At 36.6% G+C, this 20,408-nt stretch overlaps 1 protein-coding gene across 22 annotated transcripts in view; it reads left to right on the top strand.

Annotated features, from left to right (window-relative positions):
• Positions 1-20,408, top strand: part of BCL2L13 (BCL2 like 13) — a 99,812-nt gene that overhangs the window by 21,093 nt on the left and 58,311 nt on the right. For 7 of the 22 annotated variants that reach the window (XM_019757285.2, XM_019757290.2, XM_074325123.1 and 4 more), the window contains 3 exons: positions 11,632-11,739; positions 14,018-14,174; positions 18,309-18,378. The exons of 6 other annotated variants lie outside the window; for them this stretch is intronic. In XM_019757285.2, coding sequence (XP_019612844.2) covers positions 11,632-11,739; positions 14,018-14,174; positions 18,309-18,378 — 335 coding nt within the window. Of the gene's footprint in view, positions 1-5,688; positions 5,740-11,631; positions 11,740-14,017; positions 14,175-16,545; positions 16,650-18,308; positions 18,379-20,408 lie in introns of those variants that run through there. 9 more of the 22 variants (XR_012493802.1, XR_012493801.1, XM_074325121.1 and 6 more) reach the window with 6 other exon arrangements.

The following is a 20,408-nucleotide window of genomic DNA, read 5'->3' as shown; positions in this document are numbered from 1 at the left end:
AAACAAAAAAATGGGCAGAGGACTTGAAGAGACATTTCTCCAAAGAGGACATACAAATGGCAAATAGACATGAAAAAATGCTCAACATCACTAATCATCAGAGAAATGCAAATCAAAACCACAATGAGATATCACCTCACCCCAGTCAGAATGGCTATCATCAACAAGACAAATAGTAACAAATGTTGGAGAGGCTGTGGAGAAAAAGGAACCCTCATACACTGTTGGTGGGAATGCAGACTGGTGCAGCCATTATGGAAGGCAGTGTGGAGGTTCCTCAAAAAATTACGAATAGAATTGCCATATAACCCAGCAATCCCTCTCCTGGGTATCTACCCAAAAAATCTGAAAACATTTAGAGATAAAGACACGTGTGCTGCAATGTTCATTGCAGCTTTGTTTACGGTGGCCAAGACATGGAAACAACCAAAATGTCCTTTGATAGATGAATGGATAAAGAAGTTGTGGTATATATACACAATGGAATACTATTCGGCAATAAGAAAAGATGATATAGGAACATTTGTGACAACATGGATGGATCTTGAGAGTGTAATGCTGAGCGAAATAAGTCAGACAGAAAAAGCAGAGAACCATGTGATTTCACTGATATGTGGTATATAAACCAAAAACAACAAAAGAACAAGACAAACAAATGAGAAACAGAAACTCATAGACACAGACAATAGTTTAGTGGTTACCAGAGGGTAAGGGGGTTGGGGGGTGGGAGATGAGGGTAAGGGGGATCAAATATATGGTGATGGAAGGAGAATTGACTCTGGGTGGTGAACACACAATGGGATTTATAGATGATGTAATACAGAATTGTACACCTGAAATCTATGTAATTTTACTAACAATTGTCACCCCAATACATTTTAAAAATAAATTAAAAAAAAAAAAACTTCCCCTCGCTTCAAACACACTAATCACATTGTTCTTGTCACTTTCTGAGGCAGTTCTGGAAGTTCTCTTTTGTGAGTGTTTTTAGTTGTGCTGTCGTGGCTGCTTCAACGTTGTGAATCATTTTGACTTTGGGGAAGGTACCAGATCCCATGAATAAGGTGGATGAGGACGCACTGTAATGTTTTTATTTGACAGAAATTGCCGTACCAGAAGCGATGTGTGATACAGAGCCTCTCTGTTGTGATCACAAAATACGGTGAATGCTTCTGCCAAGTGCCATCCAATAGAAAGGCAGGGATCTTCAATACGGAAAGCGGCATGTCAAATCTTAGTAACTGTATGACAAGTTTCAACTTGTTCGGTGCAGGTAGTCGGGTGTGAGCTACAGTTGAGAGGTGTGTTGTAAAGTGTGCTGTAAATCATTCTCCATCATGACAACGCTCCATATCACACATCGCTTCTGGTATGGCAATTTCTGTCAAATAAAAACATTACAATGTGCCCTCATCCACCTTATTCCCTGGATCTGGTACCTTGAGACTTCTGGCTCTTCCCCAAAGTCAAAATGATTCAGGACATAGAGGCAACCATGACAGTGCAACTAAAGACACTCACAAAAGAGGACTTTCAGAACTGCTTCAGAAAGTGGCAAGAACAGTGGGATACATGTGTCCGAAGTAAGGGGAAGTATTTTGAGGGGGATTAGTGGCAATGTGTATTTCACTGTAATAAATTTTTTTAAATTTAAACATCTACCGTATTATTTGGTCATACCTTGTATTTATTACTGCAGTATAGACTAGCCTGTCCTAATTAACATATCTGCCAAATATACACGTAGGATGACCAAGTAGCTGTCCAGTTTCCCCAGGATTGAGTAAAACTGGGGAAATAATGAGCAAAGTGACACAAGTTGGTCATCCTAATATACACTTCTCCACCTATCCAAATTCTACTCATTTGTATTATTTCTCAGTAACGTAGTGTAACAGAAGCCATGCTCACAAAAACCACACCTTTTCAACCCCTGTGACGTACTAAATTTAGAAGGACCTTAGGGATTGTATTGATCAATGTTTTTTCCTGTTTCAGCGTAGAATTTTTTTTTCCACCTGAACATTGTAGGATCTGAGGAGTTTACCTGCTTTGGCATTTTTGTTTTGTTTTTGAAATTTGGTTGTTATCCTTATATTGTTTTCTTGTAAGCCCAAGTGTAAAATTTACACATAAATACAAAATGTGTGGGCTAACTTCTTAGAGGGAACCTGTCTATCCTATTTGTTATCTAAAATGTGGTATAGAACACACTCCTATGCTATGCATAGGATCTACTATCGCATTCATTGGTGTAATGTGGGTAGGTTTGGTTTCAAGTCATGAAGCAATAAGTGTGAGAAGAGTCTAAATGAGGTGACTATTTAAGACTCAAGGTATCTGTCACATTAAATGTGTTTCATTTTTTTTCCTAAGTGAGTCATATGCTATGTACAGACTTTTCCATAAATACTTTACACTTTTGCAGAACTAGTCAACTCTCCTAGACTGTTACTTTATGTTGAATGTAGTCAGCCTTGTTCAGTATTATATATTCTGGGGATGGCCTGGTGGCTCAGGTGGTTGGAGAGCCATGCTCCTAACGCCTAGGTTGCGGTTCTATTCCCACATGGGCCAGTGAGCTGCACCCTCTACAGCTAAGATTGTGAACAACAGCTCTCCCTGGAGCTGGGCTGCCGTGTGCAGCTGGAGGTTGACGTGAGACACAGTGGGCTGCTATGTGCTGCTGTGGGCTACTGTGTGCCGCCATGAGTGGACGGTGGCCAGCGTGAGCAACTGGCAGCCGGCGAGAGCTGCCATGAGCTGCTCTGAGTGGCCAACCGATGCCCGGCGACCCGGGGAGGGGGGGCGTGCAAGGCTCATAATACCAGCATGGGCCAGGGAGCTGTGTCCTACACAACTGGACTGAGAAACAATGGCTTGAACCAGACAGGGGGTGGGGGTGGGGTGGGGGGTAGAGGCAGAAGAAAAGGGGAAAGAAAAAAAAGGGTTGTATATTCTGAATAGAAGAAGTCCAGCTGACTTCCGGAGACATTTGATGCCAAATAATAACTTGTTGTGCTCAACTTTGCATATATCGTAAGTATTAATATGGAGAGCCTCGGTGCTACAGTAGTTAATATGGATTTAATAAAACATGTCTTTCTTAGGTTAGGAAGGAAATTTCATGTCTGTTAATTAGTAATGTGACTGTCAGATTCATGTAGTTGTGATACTGGTTTGCTATTTGTTCAACCATTAAACAGTAACTCCCAATTTTCCCCTTCTCCTCCACCCTCAGACAACTACTATTCTACTTTCTCTCTCTGTGAATTTGACTATTCCAAGCATCTCATTTGAGTGGAATTATATAATATTTGTCCTTTTGTGTCTGCCTTATTTTGCTTAACATGTTTTGAAGGTTCATCCATGTTGTAGCACGTATCAGAATATCATTTCTTTTCAAGGATGGATAATATTCCATTGTATGCATGTAGCACATTTTGTTTATCCATTCATCTATTAATGGACATTTGGGTTATTTCTACCTTTCAGCTATTGTGAATAATGCTGCTCTAAATATTGGTCTACAGATATCTGTCTGAGTCTCTGCTTTCAGTTCTTTTGGGTACATTCCCACGTGTAGTATTGCTGGACCACATGGTAATTCTATGTTTAAGTTTTTGAGGAACTGGCATACTTTTTTTCACAGTAGGTGCAGCAGTTTATAGCCCCATCAGCAGCACACAGGAATTCCAGTTTTTCCACATCCTCACCAACAGTTGTTGTTTTCTGTTTGTTTGTTTGTTTTAAATTTTTGTAATTGTTAGCCTAATGAATGTGAAGTGGTATCTCATTGTGGTAGCTCATGTCTTTTTATTGCTGAATAATATTCCCTTGTATGGATGTACTATATTTATCCATTCAGCTGTTGTAGAATATCTTGATTGCTTCCAAGTTTTGGCAATTATGTGTAAAGCTGTTAAACATTTATGTGCAGGGTTTTGTGTAGGTATAAGTTTTTAACCCATTTGGGTAAATACCAAGGAGCATGATTGCTAGATGATATGGGAAGAGTATATTTAGTTTTGTAAGAAACTGTCAAGGTGCCTTCCAAAGTGACTGGACCACTTTCCTGGACCATACACCAACTATGTGTGAGGGTTCCAGTTTCTTCACATCTTTGCCAAACTTGGCTGTTATCTGTATTTTTTTCTTATAGCCATCCTGGTGGGTGTGCAGTGGTATCACACTGTGGTTTTAATTTGCATTTCCCTAATGGCTAATGATGTTGAACATCTTTTCAGGTGCTTATTGGGCATTTGTATAACTTTGGAGGAATGTGTATTCATATCCTTTGCCCATTTTTAAAAATTGGGTTATTCGTCTTTCTATTGTTGAGTTGTAAGACTTTGTAATATATTCTGGCTACCAGACCCTTTCCAGACATGTGATTTCCAGAGATATTTTCTTCCATTCTGTGGTTTGTGTTTTCGCTGTATTGGTAGTGTCCTTTGGCATACAAAAGTTTTTAGTTTTTATGAAGTCCAATTGATCTACGTTTTCTTTGATTTCTTATGCTTTTGGTGTCATAGCTGAGAGACTTAGCTATGGGTCACATACATTTTCACCTATGTATGTGATTTATAGTTTTAGCTCTTAAATTTGTATCTTTGATCTATTTTGAATTATTTTTTTTTATATGATGTGAAGTCCAGAGTCATTCTATTGCATGGGAATAGCCAGTTGTTCCAGCACCATTTCTTGAAAAGGCTATTCTTCCCCCATGGAATGACCTTGGTACCCTTGTCAAAAATCAGTTGACCTTAAATATATGGATTTATTTCTGGCTTTTCAATTGGGTTTCATCAGTCTGTATGTCTTTTTCTATACTATTACCATACTATTTTGATTACTGTAATTTTGTAGTAAGTTTTAAAATTGTGAAGTGTGAGTCTTCCAACTTTATTCTTTTTAAAAAATTCTTTGACTATGCTGTGTCTCTTGCAATTCTATATGAATTTTAGGAGTGTCTTGTCCATTTATGGAAAAAAGGCAGTAGGAATCTTGATAGGGATTGCATTTAATCTGTAGATCAATTTGGGGAGAATTGCCATCTCTGATCAACTGTTCAAGACCGATTCTTATACCTCCCCATCCCAAATTATGATTCACAATTCTTCATTTCTGGAGATGTGTACTGTTTCTTTTTTCCCACGGTCTTTCTATCAAGAACAGAAGATGTTTGGTCCTGTTATGAAACCAGACTTTGAGTTGAGTGCATGGTAATTTTTCTCTGCATTTGTATTCTTAGAGTCTGCCCTACCTCAAGTTTTTTTTCCCAGTCTGCAGGATGCCAGGAGGGTATGGTAACACTGGCACCTGAAAACTGCCGTCATGATTGGCAAATTTGGAATTTGATTATTATTTTCTAATTTGATTTCTTATTTAGTGGTCCAATATAGTATCTTTTGGGGTATTTGTTTTTGCTATTGAATGAATAATTGAACCATGTTATCTATATGGTTAGTAGATGTTTTTAATTTGATTATAATTATTTGGGTTGTCTAGAGCAGTATTTGTCAGAACTAATTGCCTGAATACTTGTTAAAACAAAGATCTTGGAGCCCTACCCCAGACCTTCTGAAGTAGACGCTCCATGCTGGGGCCTGGGAATCTGTATTTTAAGTATATTCTCTGGGTAATTGTTAATCTGATATTCACTTTGAAATACTGAATGTATTTCAGGGCTGGAATGTGTTGATTGCTGACTCACGTGACTCTCCATTTGGCAATGAGGTGGGTGGGATTTAGTGTGTTAAAGTCTGTTTGTCTTTAAAATATTTTTTTCCTGGTTTATAGTACAGAATTTATGCTGCATTGGTGTATAACTCTATGTTTTTGAAAGTCGGGGGTTTGGAGGGGGTTTTGATTAAATGAAAATCACTGAGTCTGTCTGTGTCATTGGTTAGCTAAATAAATAGCCTTTTGTGCCCTGACAACGGTAGACTTTTTCTGGTTTAGGTTTTCCACATGGCTTATTATCAACTGTGACAACTTGTTATGTATAATCAGCATCACATTAGTCTCATGAGAATAGTCACTCCTTTAATCAGCTGCTTTTCTTTAATCTGGTGTGGTGAGGCATATGGTAACCAAGACATTATTGTCACTTACTTTGTGTCATGGTAGTGGCATTGGTGGTAGTGTCATTGGGTATGTGGGTGTGTATATGTTTTAGGTATATAGATTTTCCAAAAAGAGGCAGATGGCAGATAAAACATTCATGTATTCCTTATTTTTCACTACTCATAAAAAATTATAATCATATGTTCTGAAATTCAGCAGTAATTTTACTTAAAAAGTAGGTTATCTACTTTTTAACCTTGTTTCTGTATGATTTATTTGAGCCGAGGCAAGTCATTTAAAATCTCCAAGTCCCATGTTCGTCATCTAATGAGGAGGATGGACTAGACAGCCTTTTCTTTACATACCTTTCCAAATTTAAAATTCTATGATTCAGACAGTGATAAAACTCTCATAAGCGTGGAGATATAGTTGATGTCTTTTTTTTTCAATTCTTCATTCTCAATATTCTCCATCACAATTCCATCACCATAAATAAATGTTCTAGTTACTGTTCTATGTATGTGGATGGTCTGTATTCTTATTCTTTTATGTAAAATGAATTCTCATTTTATTTCTTTTAACTTTTGTCATTTGAGCTTGCCTCAAAATATATAGATAACATTTTCCTTTTTTTATTCTGTTGAATTTATATATAACTTTTATTGTCTTTTTTTCTTTTCTTTTTAAGATTTTATTGGGGAAGGGGAACAGGATTCCATTGGGGAACAGTGTGTACTTCCAGGATTTTTTCCAAGTCAAGTTGTTGTCCTTTCAGTCTTAGTTGTGGAGGGTGCAGCTCAGCTCCAGGTCCAGTTGCTGTTGTTAGTTGCAGGGGTCACAGCCCACCGTCCCTTGCAGGAGTCGAGGAGTAGAACCGGCAACCTTGTGGTTGAGAGCCGGTGCTCCAACCAACTGAGCCACCTGGCCACCCGGGAGCTGAGCGGCAGCTCATTGACTTTATTCTAGTTGCGGAAGGCGCAGCTCGCTGGCCCATGTGGGAATCGAATCGGCAGCCCCGTTGCCTAGAGCTCGCGCGCTAACCACCTGAGCCACATGTCTGCCCCTGTCTTTTTTCTTAAGTGTCCTCTCTCCTCAGCAGGGTTGTCATCTCTACATGTACCTCTATAATAATTCTTTTGAGTCTTCATCACAGTGACAGTGATAGCTGTCACTATCAAAGTATCTCAAATAGTTCGTAATCTGGTTAGAATAATGATAATAAACTATGTAATCTTTGAGCAATATAAGATAGTATATGTTTAATAAGTGTTAAACTAAGTGGCACAGACTAAATTATGTAAATGTTCAAATGTCAGTGATACAGAAGTAATTCGAGAAGATATTATGGAGAAGTAGAGAGACTTAAATTGGTCCTTGCAGAGTGGACAGAATTTGAATAATCAGGAAAAGGAAGGACAGTCCAGTTTAGCTAGAAATGTAGCATAATATGTCTTTTTTGTTAGTGCAGAAGTTGGCAGTGAATTCATACTGGGTAGGAACAGGAATGAATTTTAAAAATTCCTTGCCACATATAATTTAATAATACATAATGGAAAATCTAAATAAATAGAAGTATTCTAATAAATAAAATCAGACTAGGAAAACGATACAATTCTATAATGGGATACTAGAGCACAAATATGCAGTCTATAAGGTCCTGTACTAGCACAGAGCAGTGAATTTGGTTCTGAGATAAAGCCACAAAAAAAAGTGGAAGTATGCTTATTTCTAGGAAGCTATACTATTTTAAGTGGAACATTAGTTTTCAAAAGATTTTTTTCACTTAGAGCTTTATTAAGTATGGCACAGAGAAATGTAGTAGAAAATGTTGTCAATATCAAATACAGTATTACCGTGTTTCCCCAAAAATAAGATCGGGTCTTATATTAATTTTTGCTCCAAAAGACGCATTAAGGCTTATGTTCAGGGGATGTCATCCTGAAAAATCATGCTAGGGCTTATTTTCTGGTTAGGTCTTACTTTCGGGGAAACACAGTTGGTTTTAAAACTACCTCTTGAAGTGATTCTGGATAAAAGCTAAGGAAATGGCACCAAAGTGCAGCTCAGTTAAAACAAATAGTTAACACTATCTGGTAATGTAGATTATGCGTATGTACTTTTCTGATGGTCTAGCTTAATATGAGGATAAACTCTAGAATAAAGAGGAATGGAAGGACTACCTTTCATGTCAGGAAACTTATAAAAAATTAGGTCCAACAGGTTGTATTCTCTGTCAAGAGTGAAATGTTTAGGTGTCCTATGTTTCTGATTAAGGGCACGTCAGGAGCAAACTAGCCAATGTTACGTTTGAAATGTTTCTTCAGAACCTGAAAGGCTAATCAAAACTTTTCCAGCATGGCTGTTAACCTGCTTCTGTCGTGGAAGTAAATTTGAAGGAATATCAGTATGTATAAAAAGAATTTCTCTCAAAAGCACTTCCATTCACTGTAGCTCATTACAGTGATTGGTCAAAATTCTTATGTTCTTGAGTATGGCAGAGATTAGTTTAACCTGGAAAAAGCTCGAAATCAAGTCTCATAGAGGCAAGCCACACCTGGAAATGTAGAAAACCATGAACATCTGGTATTCAGAAATGTGGCTTCTTCATAAAACTCCCCAGATGAATTTCTTGTGAATTGTACCCTTAAATTAAAAAAAATTTACATTTGAATTTTTTTTTTTTTTTTTTTTTTAAGATTTTATTGGGGAAGGGGAACAGGACTTTATTGGGGAACAGTGTGTACTTCCAGGCCTTTTTTCCAAATCAAGTTGTTGTTCTTTCAGTCTTAGTTGTGGAGGGCGCAGCTCCGCTCCAGGTCCAGTTGCCGTTGTTAGTTGAAGGGGGTGCAGCCCACCACTCCTTGCGGGACTCGAGGAATTGAACTGGCAACCTTGTGGTTGAGAGGACACATTCCAACCAACTGAGCCATCTGGGAGCTCAGCGGCAGCTCAGCTCAAGGTGCCGTGTTCAGTCATAGTTGCAGGGGGTGCTGCCCATCATCCCTTGCGGGACTCGAGGAATTGAACTGGCAACCTTGTGGTTGAGAGCCCACTGGCCCATGTGGGAATCGAACCGGCAGCCTTCGGAGTTAGGAGCATGGAGCGCTAACCGCCTGAGCCACCGGGCCGGCCCTACTTTTGAATTTTTGACTATAACTTAATTAAACTTCTGTGGCTATATGCTCGGGGGGAAAAAAAGATTTTAGTTTTAGATCAATTCTCTCTGCAACAATTGAAGAGCAAGAGTTACTGTCTATCAAGATTTCTCCTAGTTTGTGTTATAACAGTCCTATTTTATATCATTATCTCAACTGTCAGAAGGTTGTTCCTGCTGATCCCAACTCTTACAGTACTGAAAGCAGATTCTGTATTAACATCATTGATTAGAAATCTATGGTGAGCTGATTCTGTTCACAGAGACAGGTTTGGGGAAAGATTACTATCAAATAACAACATTTTAGAGAATCAGAAGGATTGGTGAGCGGAAGCTATTCTCTACTGAGCATTTTTGATGGGATGGTACTTATTTATCTCATTACCCTTGACAACATCCCTTTGTGGTATTATTTACCCATTTTACATAAGAGGAGAGGTTCAAGAAGATTGTTTTTCTTGCCCAAGGTTATATGTAGTGATGAGCTGGAATGCTTGACTCTAAAGCTTATGTTTCACTCTACTGAGCTGCATTCCAGGAAGCCAAAAGGGAGAAAGATAATTTCATTGAAAGAAATTAGATTGATTTTAAATTAATTTATCAGTATGTGTTTGCCTTATTTTAATAATGTCACAATATATTCTAGAGGTCACTTTACCTAGTGTAGTTATATTAATCAGTGCTGTTGCAGAACCATCTAAAACTACAAATTGCATCTAAAGGGAAAACCTACTGTAATTAATAAACAGTATTTGATTTATTAAAAGTCTGTCAGCAAAATAAGCAAGTCTCCAAAAGAGAAATACTGTATGATTCCCCTTATATAAAGTACTTAGAATCGTCCAAATCATGGAGACAGAAAGTAGAGTGGTGGCTGCCAGGGGCTGGAAGTGAAGGAGGGAATGAGGGTTAGTTTAGTGTTTAATAGGTACAGAGTTTCAGTTTTATAAGCTGAAGAGTGCTGGAGATGGGTGGTGGTGCTGGTACCACAATAGTTAATGTATTTAATACTACTGAATTATAAACTTTAAAATGGTAAAGATGGTAAATTTTATGTTATATGTGTTTTAACCACAATAAAAAAATTTGAGGAAAAAAGGCCTACCTGTAAAGGTAGACTTTTATGCTTTATGAGACTTTCTGAAGATTACCTTCTTCCTAGGATATATTGTCTTCAAATTTTGTATAATAGATTGTATCTGTTATATGTAATGTTTTAAAGTTTTTATGACTGTAGTTTCATTTAATGTATTTATGTAGTCAGAAATGGCAAGTGAAATGTCTAGTTAGGCAAAATATATGTTAATCATGACATTGAGAGGATCCTTTGTGTTGCACTTCAACTAGAAATACCCAAGGAATTTTATATTTTCCACCAAAAATTCTTTTAAGGGTCTGAGTTTATTTTGGTTAGTCTCAGCTCAGAAGGAACTGAGTGGCCTGAATGAAAATGTGGCCTGAAGGAAAATTATTTTTGTCAATTTTAAAAGTTGAAAACTATCAGAAAATCTGTACGATACAGGAATTTTAACCTTTTTCAAAGGTATTTTAAAGACCCATAGATGCTATAATAATCAAGTTTCTTGGCCTAAATTAATAAGTTTATCTTTGAATTCAGAATTTTTTGCTTGTAAAAGTAAAAACATAAATGGCTGACCCCTCTCTATAAAACTTGTGAGTGGTGGAAAACAGTGATATGAACAATTGAAAAAGTACTTGAGATGTGTCCATAAATATATTCTGAATGGGAGGTGTGAGGGGTGTCATATTTGGATTCACGTTTTTAGATGAAATGATAAAGTTGTGTTCTAAATATCGGAGGCAGGAGAAATTAGTCAAGTACCAGGTCTACTTTTCTCCTTCAGACTTGTCCCTTTGTTCTTCATTCTGTGCTAGAGACCGAGACCTTCCTTTTCCTCTTACTGTGTAAGAATCGCTTGTGCCCAGTACTTTTGGTATATTCATAGTTTTCTTAGTTGGAGGATATAAATCTTTTGATGATAATAGGCCTTCTCTTGGGCTACAGTTTGCATGAAGATATGAAGATAAAGGACCACAAAGGTCAATATCAAAAGACATTATCACTGACCTAGACAACCTTTCAGGTTTCCTTTTCTATCATGGCAAAAATATTTCTGAGCTATTGCCTTCCTAGCCGCCCAATCAGAAGATGAGGAGAACACAGCCTGCATTTCATGGTTTTGTATTCAGACTGACCTGAGTTCCAATCACTGGCTTTCCACAGTAGTGGTATAACCTACCCAAGCCTCAGCTTTCTCATCTTTAGATATCTCCCAGCCCCCCAGCCTTTATTTTGATACTATTTTCTGACTTACAGTTAAAATACTACCTAAATTCTAATAGCTTCTCTTTCTCTCTTTCAATAGTAACTTTTTTGTTGGTTTCAGGAGTTCAACAAGATGTAGCTTCACAATTTCTGGGTCAAGAAGTTTTATTAAAAGTTAAAACTGAAATTGAAGAAGAGCTAAAATTCCTGGACAAAGAAATTTCTGAAGGTCCGTTCATTTTTATTTTTCTAGTTAATTAGTAGATTCTATTTGGTGTGGTTTAATTTGTTTTTTTATAGTAAAGTGTTCTCAACATTACACAACTTCATTGTATAGGATTGTAAGTGTGAAACTAGAAGGTATCCGTTTTCTTTCCTGAGGGGTATGTTTCTGTTTCCCAGCGGACATTTTAGATGTAGCCTTTTCTGGTGTTAAGTGATGGGCTAAACAATCATGTTAAGGTACTTCTCATTCAGTGTGGTGTGATTTGTATTTGATACCTTTATAATTAGTAACAACATTAATGGGAAAAATGTAAGTAAACTACTTTCATTTTTGCATGCATATATGCTGTAGATAGTTTTAATAGTAACGCACATGTAATTTTATAGCCACATATTTTGTACTTAACATTGCATCATAAACGTTTAAAATAGTTATCGTTCTACTAACTATATGCAATTCCATATATTGACTGACTGTTTATTCAGTCATTCCCTTACTGAGGGGAGCATTTAGGTTATTTCTTGTTTTTGTCTTCCATAATGAACATCTTCTCCTATGATTTCTTTTATAGTTTTATTGAGATATATTTTACATTCCATAAAATATGCCCATTCAAAGTGTACAGTTCAGTGGTTTTTAGTGTATTCACAGAATTATTCAACCATCACCACAATCTAAATTGAGAACATTTTTAACATCATCCAAAGAAACACTACATGTAACATTAGCAGTCACTTCCTTTATCTACTCTCACCAACCCCTGCCTTCACCCTGACCCAGGGCAACCACTAATTAGCCTTCAGTCTCAATGCATTTGCCTAGTATGGACATACACATAAATGGAATCCTACACTGTGTGGTCTTTTGTGACTGGCTTAGCATAGTGTTTTCAGGGGTTACCCATGCGTTAGCATGTGTCAGTGCTTCATTCCTCTTCTTGGTAGCATAATACTCATTGTGTGGAGAGACCACCTTTTGTTTATCCACTCATCAGTTGGTGGACATTTAGCTTGTGTCCACTTTTTGGCTATTATGTATAATGTTGCTGTGAATATTCTTGTACATGTTTTTGTGTGGATATATATTGCCCAGTAATTTTTAACAAGAAAAATTATAAAACCATGTTTATAAATCAGTTTCCTGTTACGAGAGAAAGAATAGGAATAGAAATTTACAAATAATCCAGAAACCTAATTTTAATCTTCTCTTTTATTTTAATTTACCAATATTTTTAACTGATTAAAGTTCCAGTTCTATTTTAAGCCTTCATCCATTTCTGGTGGCAGTACTTATACATAGCAAAATGGGCAAAAGGTCAAAAGGAGAAAAAATCACCAAAGGCTTAAATGCACTTACCTCACTGAACTCTCATTATAAGGGACGCCCTCCATCCAGCTTGTTCAGACAACAAAATATTTGCAACCATTTGCGTCTTTCTTGGAGGCAAACAGTTTATCAAGAAATAGTATGCATTATAGGAAATTTGCAGCATTCTAGGAGCAAACCTTAGATTAATGCAATAAATACTTTATGGAAGTTATTGCTAACTCTAGGGAGTGGGTGCAAGTCTCTTGCTTTACTGGGATTCTGTGCCCTGCATCCTGTTTGTACCCTGGAACAACAATGATTCTGCCAGTTCTTCCTGCAGTGAGAGAGTGGCTAAGTCTATGTAACATGGAGTGAGGAAGCAGCTGAGAGGCTGGTAGTTTGAGCTGAGGGGGAATAAGTTATGACTGTTTCTTCCCTGTGCAACTTGCGTACTTGTTCATAGCTTCAAATTTTATCCAGGTGCAGGACTATTGAGTTAGAAAGTTCATTTTAAAAAGGAAATGAAAGTAATCGACTGACTAATCCTGTTAGGTAGAATAAACTGATTAGAGTCTGCTTTAAGAAGTGCCACATTTATAAAGGTAAAAGCAAAATATTAAGAGAGGGATTGGATGATAGATCTAGGAGTTGCCTCTCATTTATTATTCTTATACTAAATTGGTCTGTAGTAATATACTAAATTCGTTTGTGTATTTTAACATTTCAGTTTGGTCTTTTTCTGCTCTTAAAACTAAGACTTTCCATAAAAATCTTTCCTTTAAAAAAATCTTTAAATTTAGGACATCTCCAGTTTTGTGTTTCAGGAAAGATTCATATCCCATAGTGATTATCTGACCTTTTTAAGTGGTTCATCACTTAGCTTATTCTCAGTCGTAGGCGTCTTAATCCCAAGCTGTTACGGCTCAATTTTTGGTAGGGTTTACTAACTTAGGTTTTCTTGCCCTGTCTTCAGCCTTCACCAGCACAGGCTTTGACCGTCACACTTCTCCAGTGTTCAGCCCTGCTAACCCAGAAAGCTCAGTAGAAGACTGCTTGACTCATCTTGGAGAAAAAGTGTCACAGGAACTGAAAGAGCCTCTACAGACGGCATTGCAAAGGCTCCTGAGCCAGTGAGTTCCCAGTGCTGAGTGGGGCCGTGCCTGCCTAGGCAGTCTCTGCTTCTCTTGCAGCTCTGGGCGGTTAAGGCTGTTTTACGGGAATGCTGTCACTTCTTTCCTCACTTTTCTTCCCTTTTTCTTTTGCTTTCCCAAAGCATCTGGTGGAACAGATGCTTTGTTCCACCAAGGATTTGATCACTTGTATTTTCTTGTTGAGCTCTCAGGTTTCAACAGATACTTTCACTGAGTTGTAAATACAAGCCACTTTATTTGTCCTGACCCCTTTTTCGACCATTCTCTCTGGTGGCCAACACAAACACCTTGGCTAGGGTCTATGCCTCCTAACGTGGGATTCACATTATAGCTGTATCTCAGGTGTCCCACGCGTCGCTCCCCTTGGGTCGTACTTCTGCCCATGGAGCTACTGTCATATCTCCTAGTGGGGAGCTTCTCCCCCAGCTGCAGTTCTGACAGAGCGAAGGGCAGGACGCTCATAGTGAAAGTATATACAAATCTTAAAAACTCATTTCTCCTAATTCTTTGCTGAGAATCATTAAGGAATTGGTATGAAAGAAAAACTACTTGTTTTAATGAAGATTGACAACTATCTAAAACAGGATGATGACTGTTCTTTCACTTAAAAGGGCCAAAATTCAGATGCTAAATTACTGTTGTAGTAAGGTAATTCTTTCCGTTCACCTAGGCACCCTTTGTATGTTATCATTTATTAGAAGGAAGCAATTGGGTTTAAGGAGAATTCAATTTGTTTTTTCATATTCTGGTGACAGCAAATGTAAAAATCCAACTTATACATAGGAGACAGTGATATGAAAATCACATTTGGATTTTCTTAACCTTACATGTAGAAAAATTTAAAAATCAATGCGAAGAGGAGTTTAAAAATAAATATTGGTGTTGGGAAATAAAACTTTTTTTTTAATTAAAGTTTATTGGGGTGACAATTGTTAGTAAAGTTTCATAGCTTTCAGGTGTACAGTGCTCTAATACATCATCTATAAATCCCATTGTGTGTTCACCACCCAGAGTCAGTTCTCCTTCCATCACCGTATATTTGAGGGAAATAAAACTTAATAGGAAATAGAGATGAATGGCAGAGCTTTGAGTCTTCTGTGGAACCTTCAGGCCCCTGCGGAGGTGAGGGACAGGGTGAGTGGGTAAGGCTCCTTAGGGCCGCTCCACTCTTCCTAACCCAGAACAGCTCTGTATTTTACATACTGATGAAACATCAGTATTTTACATACTGATGTTTCATGAAAGAATTGAAGACATTTACTGTTTTGTCAAAACAAACAAACAACTTGTAAAAGCTGTTTGGACTGGGAGTAAAATAACTGAGATGTATGAGACAAAAAATTCCGTTTCCAGTTTTGGTACACACTATTTGTAGCTTTGAGCAAACCACTCTCTAGCTCAATTTATCCATCTGTTCATTTTAACTTTATTGGAATATTGATATCATAAGTTCTCTGAAGAACAATATTATATAGCTTTTTTTTTAAATATTGTTTTTGGAGTTCTTTTCATGATGTACAGGAAAATTGATACCTTCTTACTGCAAAGTAAATTATATGTTTTTTAAAATCTTGTCTTTGATGAATATTTTGTTTTTTATCTCCAAACCCTGAACACTGATATAATTATTTTTGAAATTGGTACCTCTGGTTGTGTATCAAAGTTAGGCCTCTGAATAAATTTTTTTCAGAAATTTACCTTTTTTCTGTTTTAGTATTGCATTTATTTCAGTATTTTTCGTCTACTGAAACATGTTTTTTAAAAAGAAAGAAAGATATTTTCATTGTTGAGACACGTTAAGATGTTTTCTTTACATAATCTAAAGGGTATCTGATGTAACTTTCAAATGGCAAATAGCAAAACCGGAGGTCTTTTATTTTTTAAAGAATATTGAATTCAATATACACTCCGTTTTAGCAATCAAGAGGAACTGTTCCATTAGATTTTAGCCAATTGTGAATAAAATAAGTGTGATTGAGTATTAGAAATCTACTTTTGAAAGTTAAGTGCTGTTACTAATACCTTGAAAATAATTATCTGGTGGTGAACTATAAGTATTACAGGTTTTTGTCAATATCTTTTAAGGTGGAAAATACCACCTACTCCTCCAGTTTTGTTAAAGTGGGAATTTGATCTCCATTTCTTCCTGCAGGGGAGCAGGTTCAAAAGGTCTCCCCCCACCCCCTTTTTCTTCTTTGTTCTGTTCAAGTAGCTCATCAGATAAGAGCTGATTTTCCAGCAACTTACTTTTATTTCCTTGGATTTAGATTTCCTTGGACTGTTTTAATCTGGATTGTTCATGTGCATATGTGTGTGCATATAATATTTCAAATCATGTTTCATTCTGAAGGATGCTAAAGTACTTTTAGCCTGATGACCCACAGCAGCATCAAACAGTTCAGAAAAGGAAGTGAAGGGACTCATAGACGCAAGTAAACATCAGGGAGAATATAGGTAGGTAGACTGTACAGTATCTGCTGAAGTTCAAGTTTTACAACCACCTAGTATTTAGTCCAAGTCTTCTAAAAAATGGTAAGCTAACTTTGATGGGAATATGATATCAAGAAGGTAGTATATAATATCTTATTAAAAAGGTCATCCCTGGTGTCTTATCTCAGCATCATTGTAGTATTGACTTTAGTTTGACTTGTATAAAAGAACGATACCTGTGTGATCAGAACTGTTTTCTCAGATATCTAGACCAGCACTGTCCAATAGATATAATGCAAGTCACATATATGTAATTTAAATTTTTCTAGCAGCCACATAAAAATTTAAATCGTAATTTTTTAATAATATATTTTATTTAATTTATATATTCAAAATATTATAGTTTTAACATTACTCAATATGAAGACTTACTGAGATAGTTTACATTCCCTCTTACTAAGTCTTTGAAATTTGGTATCTATATTTTACTTGCAGCACATCACTAGCCACCTCTCTAAGCTCATTAGCCACATGTGGCATCTAGACATTATCACGGCATGTCTCAGAATGCTATGTTCAAATCAGAGCAGTGTGGCTTTGGAGCCAGATCTAATTGGGTATGAATTTATGCATTGCTGCTCGCCAGCTATCTGGATTTGGGCTAGTCTCTTAGCTTTTCTGAGCTTCAGTTTCCTAATATGTAAAATAATAATATGAAATATGTAAAATACAAATATATAAAAATATAAAACCGAACAGTAGGCTACCGATAATAAGTGGTAGCTATTACCAATTTTCTATATTCACAGACTGAAGAGATCCACACCCGAGTGGTCAGAGCAGAAAAAGCCTTTGGAATGGATTTTAAAATAAGACTTTTCTTTTTTACATATATAATTTGCCCAAAAAGGGAGGGGTAAATTTTATTAAATCTATTGTACAAGCTATTGATGCTTTCCTATGTTACTTGGTTAGCCAGTACTTTTGCTGTTGTTAATTTGCACATAAAACCCAGACTTAGAATGTAGTACTTAAAGTTCCTCAATAAATTAGTGAGTGAGTGTTGTCTTCACTAAGTGATTTGAGTTTTGTATGACTAGAACTCACATGGAAATAATCAGAAAGGCTTGTGTCTCTGCCCTCCAGGATTTTGTGTCATAAGACTCCAAGTTAAAAATAGAGCTTCGTTTATTGTCCTTGTTTATTCCAACTCCTTATATCCTCAATTTGAAGTTTTCCACTGACATGTCTCTTTAATTTTAAAATATTTTAGATTTTTTTGCCTTTTAAAAAAGTTAAAATTGTGCTTTTAATTTTATTAATGAGTAATTTTTATTTGTTATTATTTTATCCCATACTAATAATCCAAGTGCTTGTTTATTTACAACATAGAAATCCTGTTTGATAAGTTTCAAGCAATTATCAAAAATGTTTCATTATTTATTATTAATTTATTATATTAACTTCTTTCCCAAACTGGTAGCAAGCATCTCAGCCTATTAGAGAATGCTTGAAGCAAAATGCGTACCAAATGTTAAAAGCCACATCTCATTCAAAACAATATGTTAAATAATCTTTGTTGCTTTCGCAAAAAGTTGAGCAGTAGAGACTGTATATTTATTCATCTGGAAATTTAGAATTTTCCTGCTTAGTGACACAGACTTTTAAAAAAAATCTCTACAGGCCAGTGACATATCAGGCATATCGGGAATGTACACTGGAGACCACAGTTCATGCCAGCGGCTGGAATAAGGTATTAACCAAATTATATTTTCTCTTACAAGATTTAGTGTATTAATGATAAAGTACAGGAGGAATTGCTAGCATCATATAAGAGAAAACTGTTAGAGCTCATTTTTAATGCATAAATCCAGTTGTGTTAAGTGCATATTTTTGACTGAGGTGCTTTTTTGATTAATGCTACAAGGTTCTGCCTGACCCTAAAATATGTGTCCCATAGTATGCCACTCTTCTTTCCTGTCTTTAACTTCCCATCATTTCTTCATTTCTCTGTGTTAGACATGCCATTTATCTCCAGATGGTTATTTACATGTGAGTATATTTAGGGGCAAAAGAATAAGGGCTTCATTTGGGAGACAGCTTTTTCACGTTCTCGTAAATGAATAGTAATGCCATTTGTGTCTTAGAGTTCACAAAGTAGCTCATGTCACACATCTCATTCAATCATCACAACCGTCCTTTACAGAAAGCAGATTGGATTTTATTAGCTTTTGTTCTGTTACTTATTTATTTAGTTAAGTCAGGTGAGTAATCAGAGAAAAAAGTTAAATGACTTGCCTAGGACCACTAGACTCGTAAATATTGGCATTAACACTAGAGCTAAGATCTTCTGATTCCAGCTTCAGTGTTTTTTCTGCTGTACTCTACTGCTTATCCATTATCTTAGACTGTATTCGCTGCTTGTCACCTTGAAAAGGCAGAGTCTAAGGGAATAGGAAGAAGTATGGCCCTTAGTGATAAAGTGCTAGGGCAGATAAAATTCGTAGAATTATTTTTCAAATAGCCACCTTTACTCAGAATTGTTAATGAGTCAGACCACATGACCTTACATATACCTAATTGGTGCATATTATTTTCGCTCACCTTAATACAGGCCTTGGAGACATTATAGTATAATAATCAGCATCATAGGCTAATTGGACTTGTTTCAAATGTCAGCTTTGTCAAGGACTAGGTGCATGTCTTTGGACAGGTTAATTAAGCTTTCTAAATCTGAATTTTCACACATATGAAATGGTGATGATAACTATCCTCGTAAGTTTTGCAAGTACATGTTTAGCACATTGTCACCATAGTAAGCACTCATGAAACAGTGGCTGTTATGTTACATTTAACATGAGACCTTGTTTACAAATAGTCACTAATAAGGAATTTTTTTGTTGTTTTTTAATAAAAACATTTTTTTAAAATTGGGGAATATTGGGGAACAGTATGTTTCTCCAGGGCCCATCAGCTCCAAGTTGTTGTGGAGGGCGCAGTTCAACTCCAAGTCCAGTCGCCATTTTCAATCTTAGTTGCAGGGGGCGCAGCCCACCATCCTATGCGGGAATTGAGCCAGCAACCTTGTTGTTGAGAGCTCGAGCTCTAACCAACTGAGCCATCCGGCCGCCCCACTATTATGGAGTTTTACTGTATTACTCAGCTGTAAATAGTTTGTTAAAATATCTGTTTGTTTCATTTGGTTTCTTGGAATGAAAAAAACAAAAAAAAACAAAAAAACCTCTCATATGGATGTTTGAAATAGATTTTATAAATAAAAATGAGCTTGGTTATAATGTATTTCTCACATCAAATAACAAATATTTAGGTAACTGATACCACCTAATTAGCCTTTCCCTGTTTTATATTCTCTTCCTGTCACTCCTGTCTACTGTCTGTTATAATCAGCTCTTGTACGTCTTCCTCCCCCTGATCCTAGGGTTATCTTAAAAAAACCTGAGTAAACCCCAGTCTTCACTGTCTCTCGTCATACGTCCTTTTTTTCCATTCCTTGCTTCATTGTAGTCCCTCATCAGGACCAAGGGCTACTGTTGATCTTCAAGGCTGTGGCTTGAATACCTCTTATAAATGAAGCATGACAATTAGAATATTTGTCTATTCTATATAATAATATATATAACATAATATTAATATATGTAAAAATAGTATAACATACATTACCTGCTCTGCTTAATCCAATATTACTCTCCTTCTGAATCCTCTAGGGCTGAAAAGAACCTGGCTTTTTGTAGGCAATTGAAATGCACCCCCAGCCAGAATCAG

The sequence above is a fragment of the Rhinolophus sinicus genome, linkage group LG02 (genome assembly GCF_036562045.2).
Source record: "Rhinolophus sinicus isolate RSC01 linkage group LG02, ASM3656204v1, whole genome shotgun sequence".
NCBI classification, from domain to species: domain Eukaryota; kingdom Metazoa; phylum Chordata; class Mammalia; order Chiroptera; family Rhinolophidae; genus Rhinolophus; species Rhinolophus sinicus.
The sequence above is the reverse complement of the archived record's forward strand: the minus strand, read 5'-3'. Positions and strand labels throughout refer to the sequence as shown.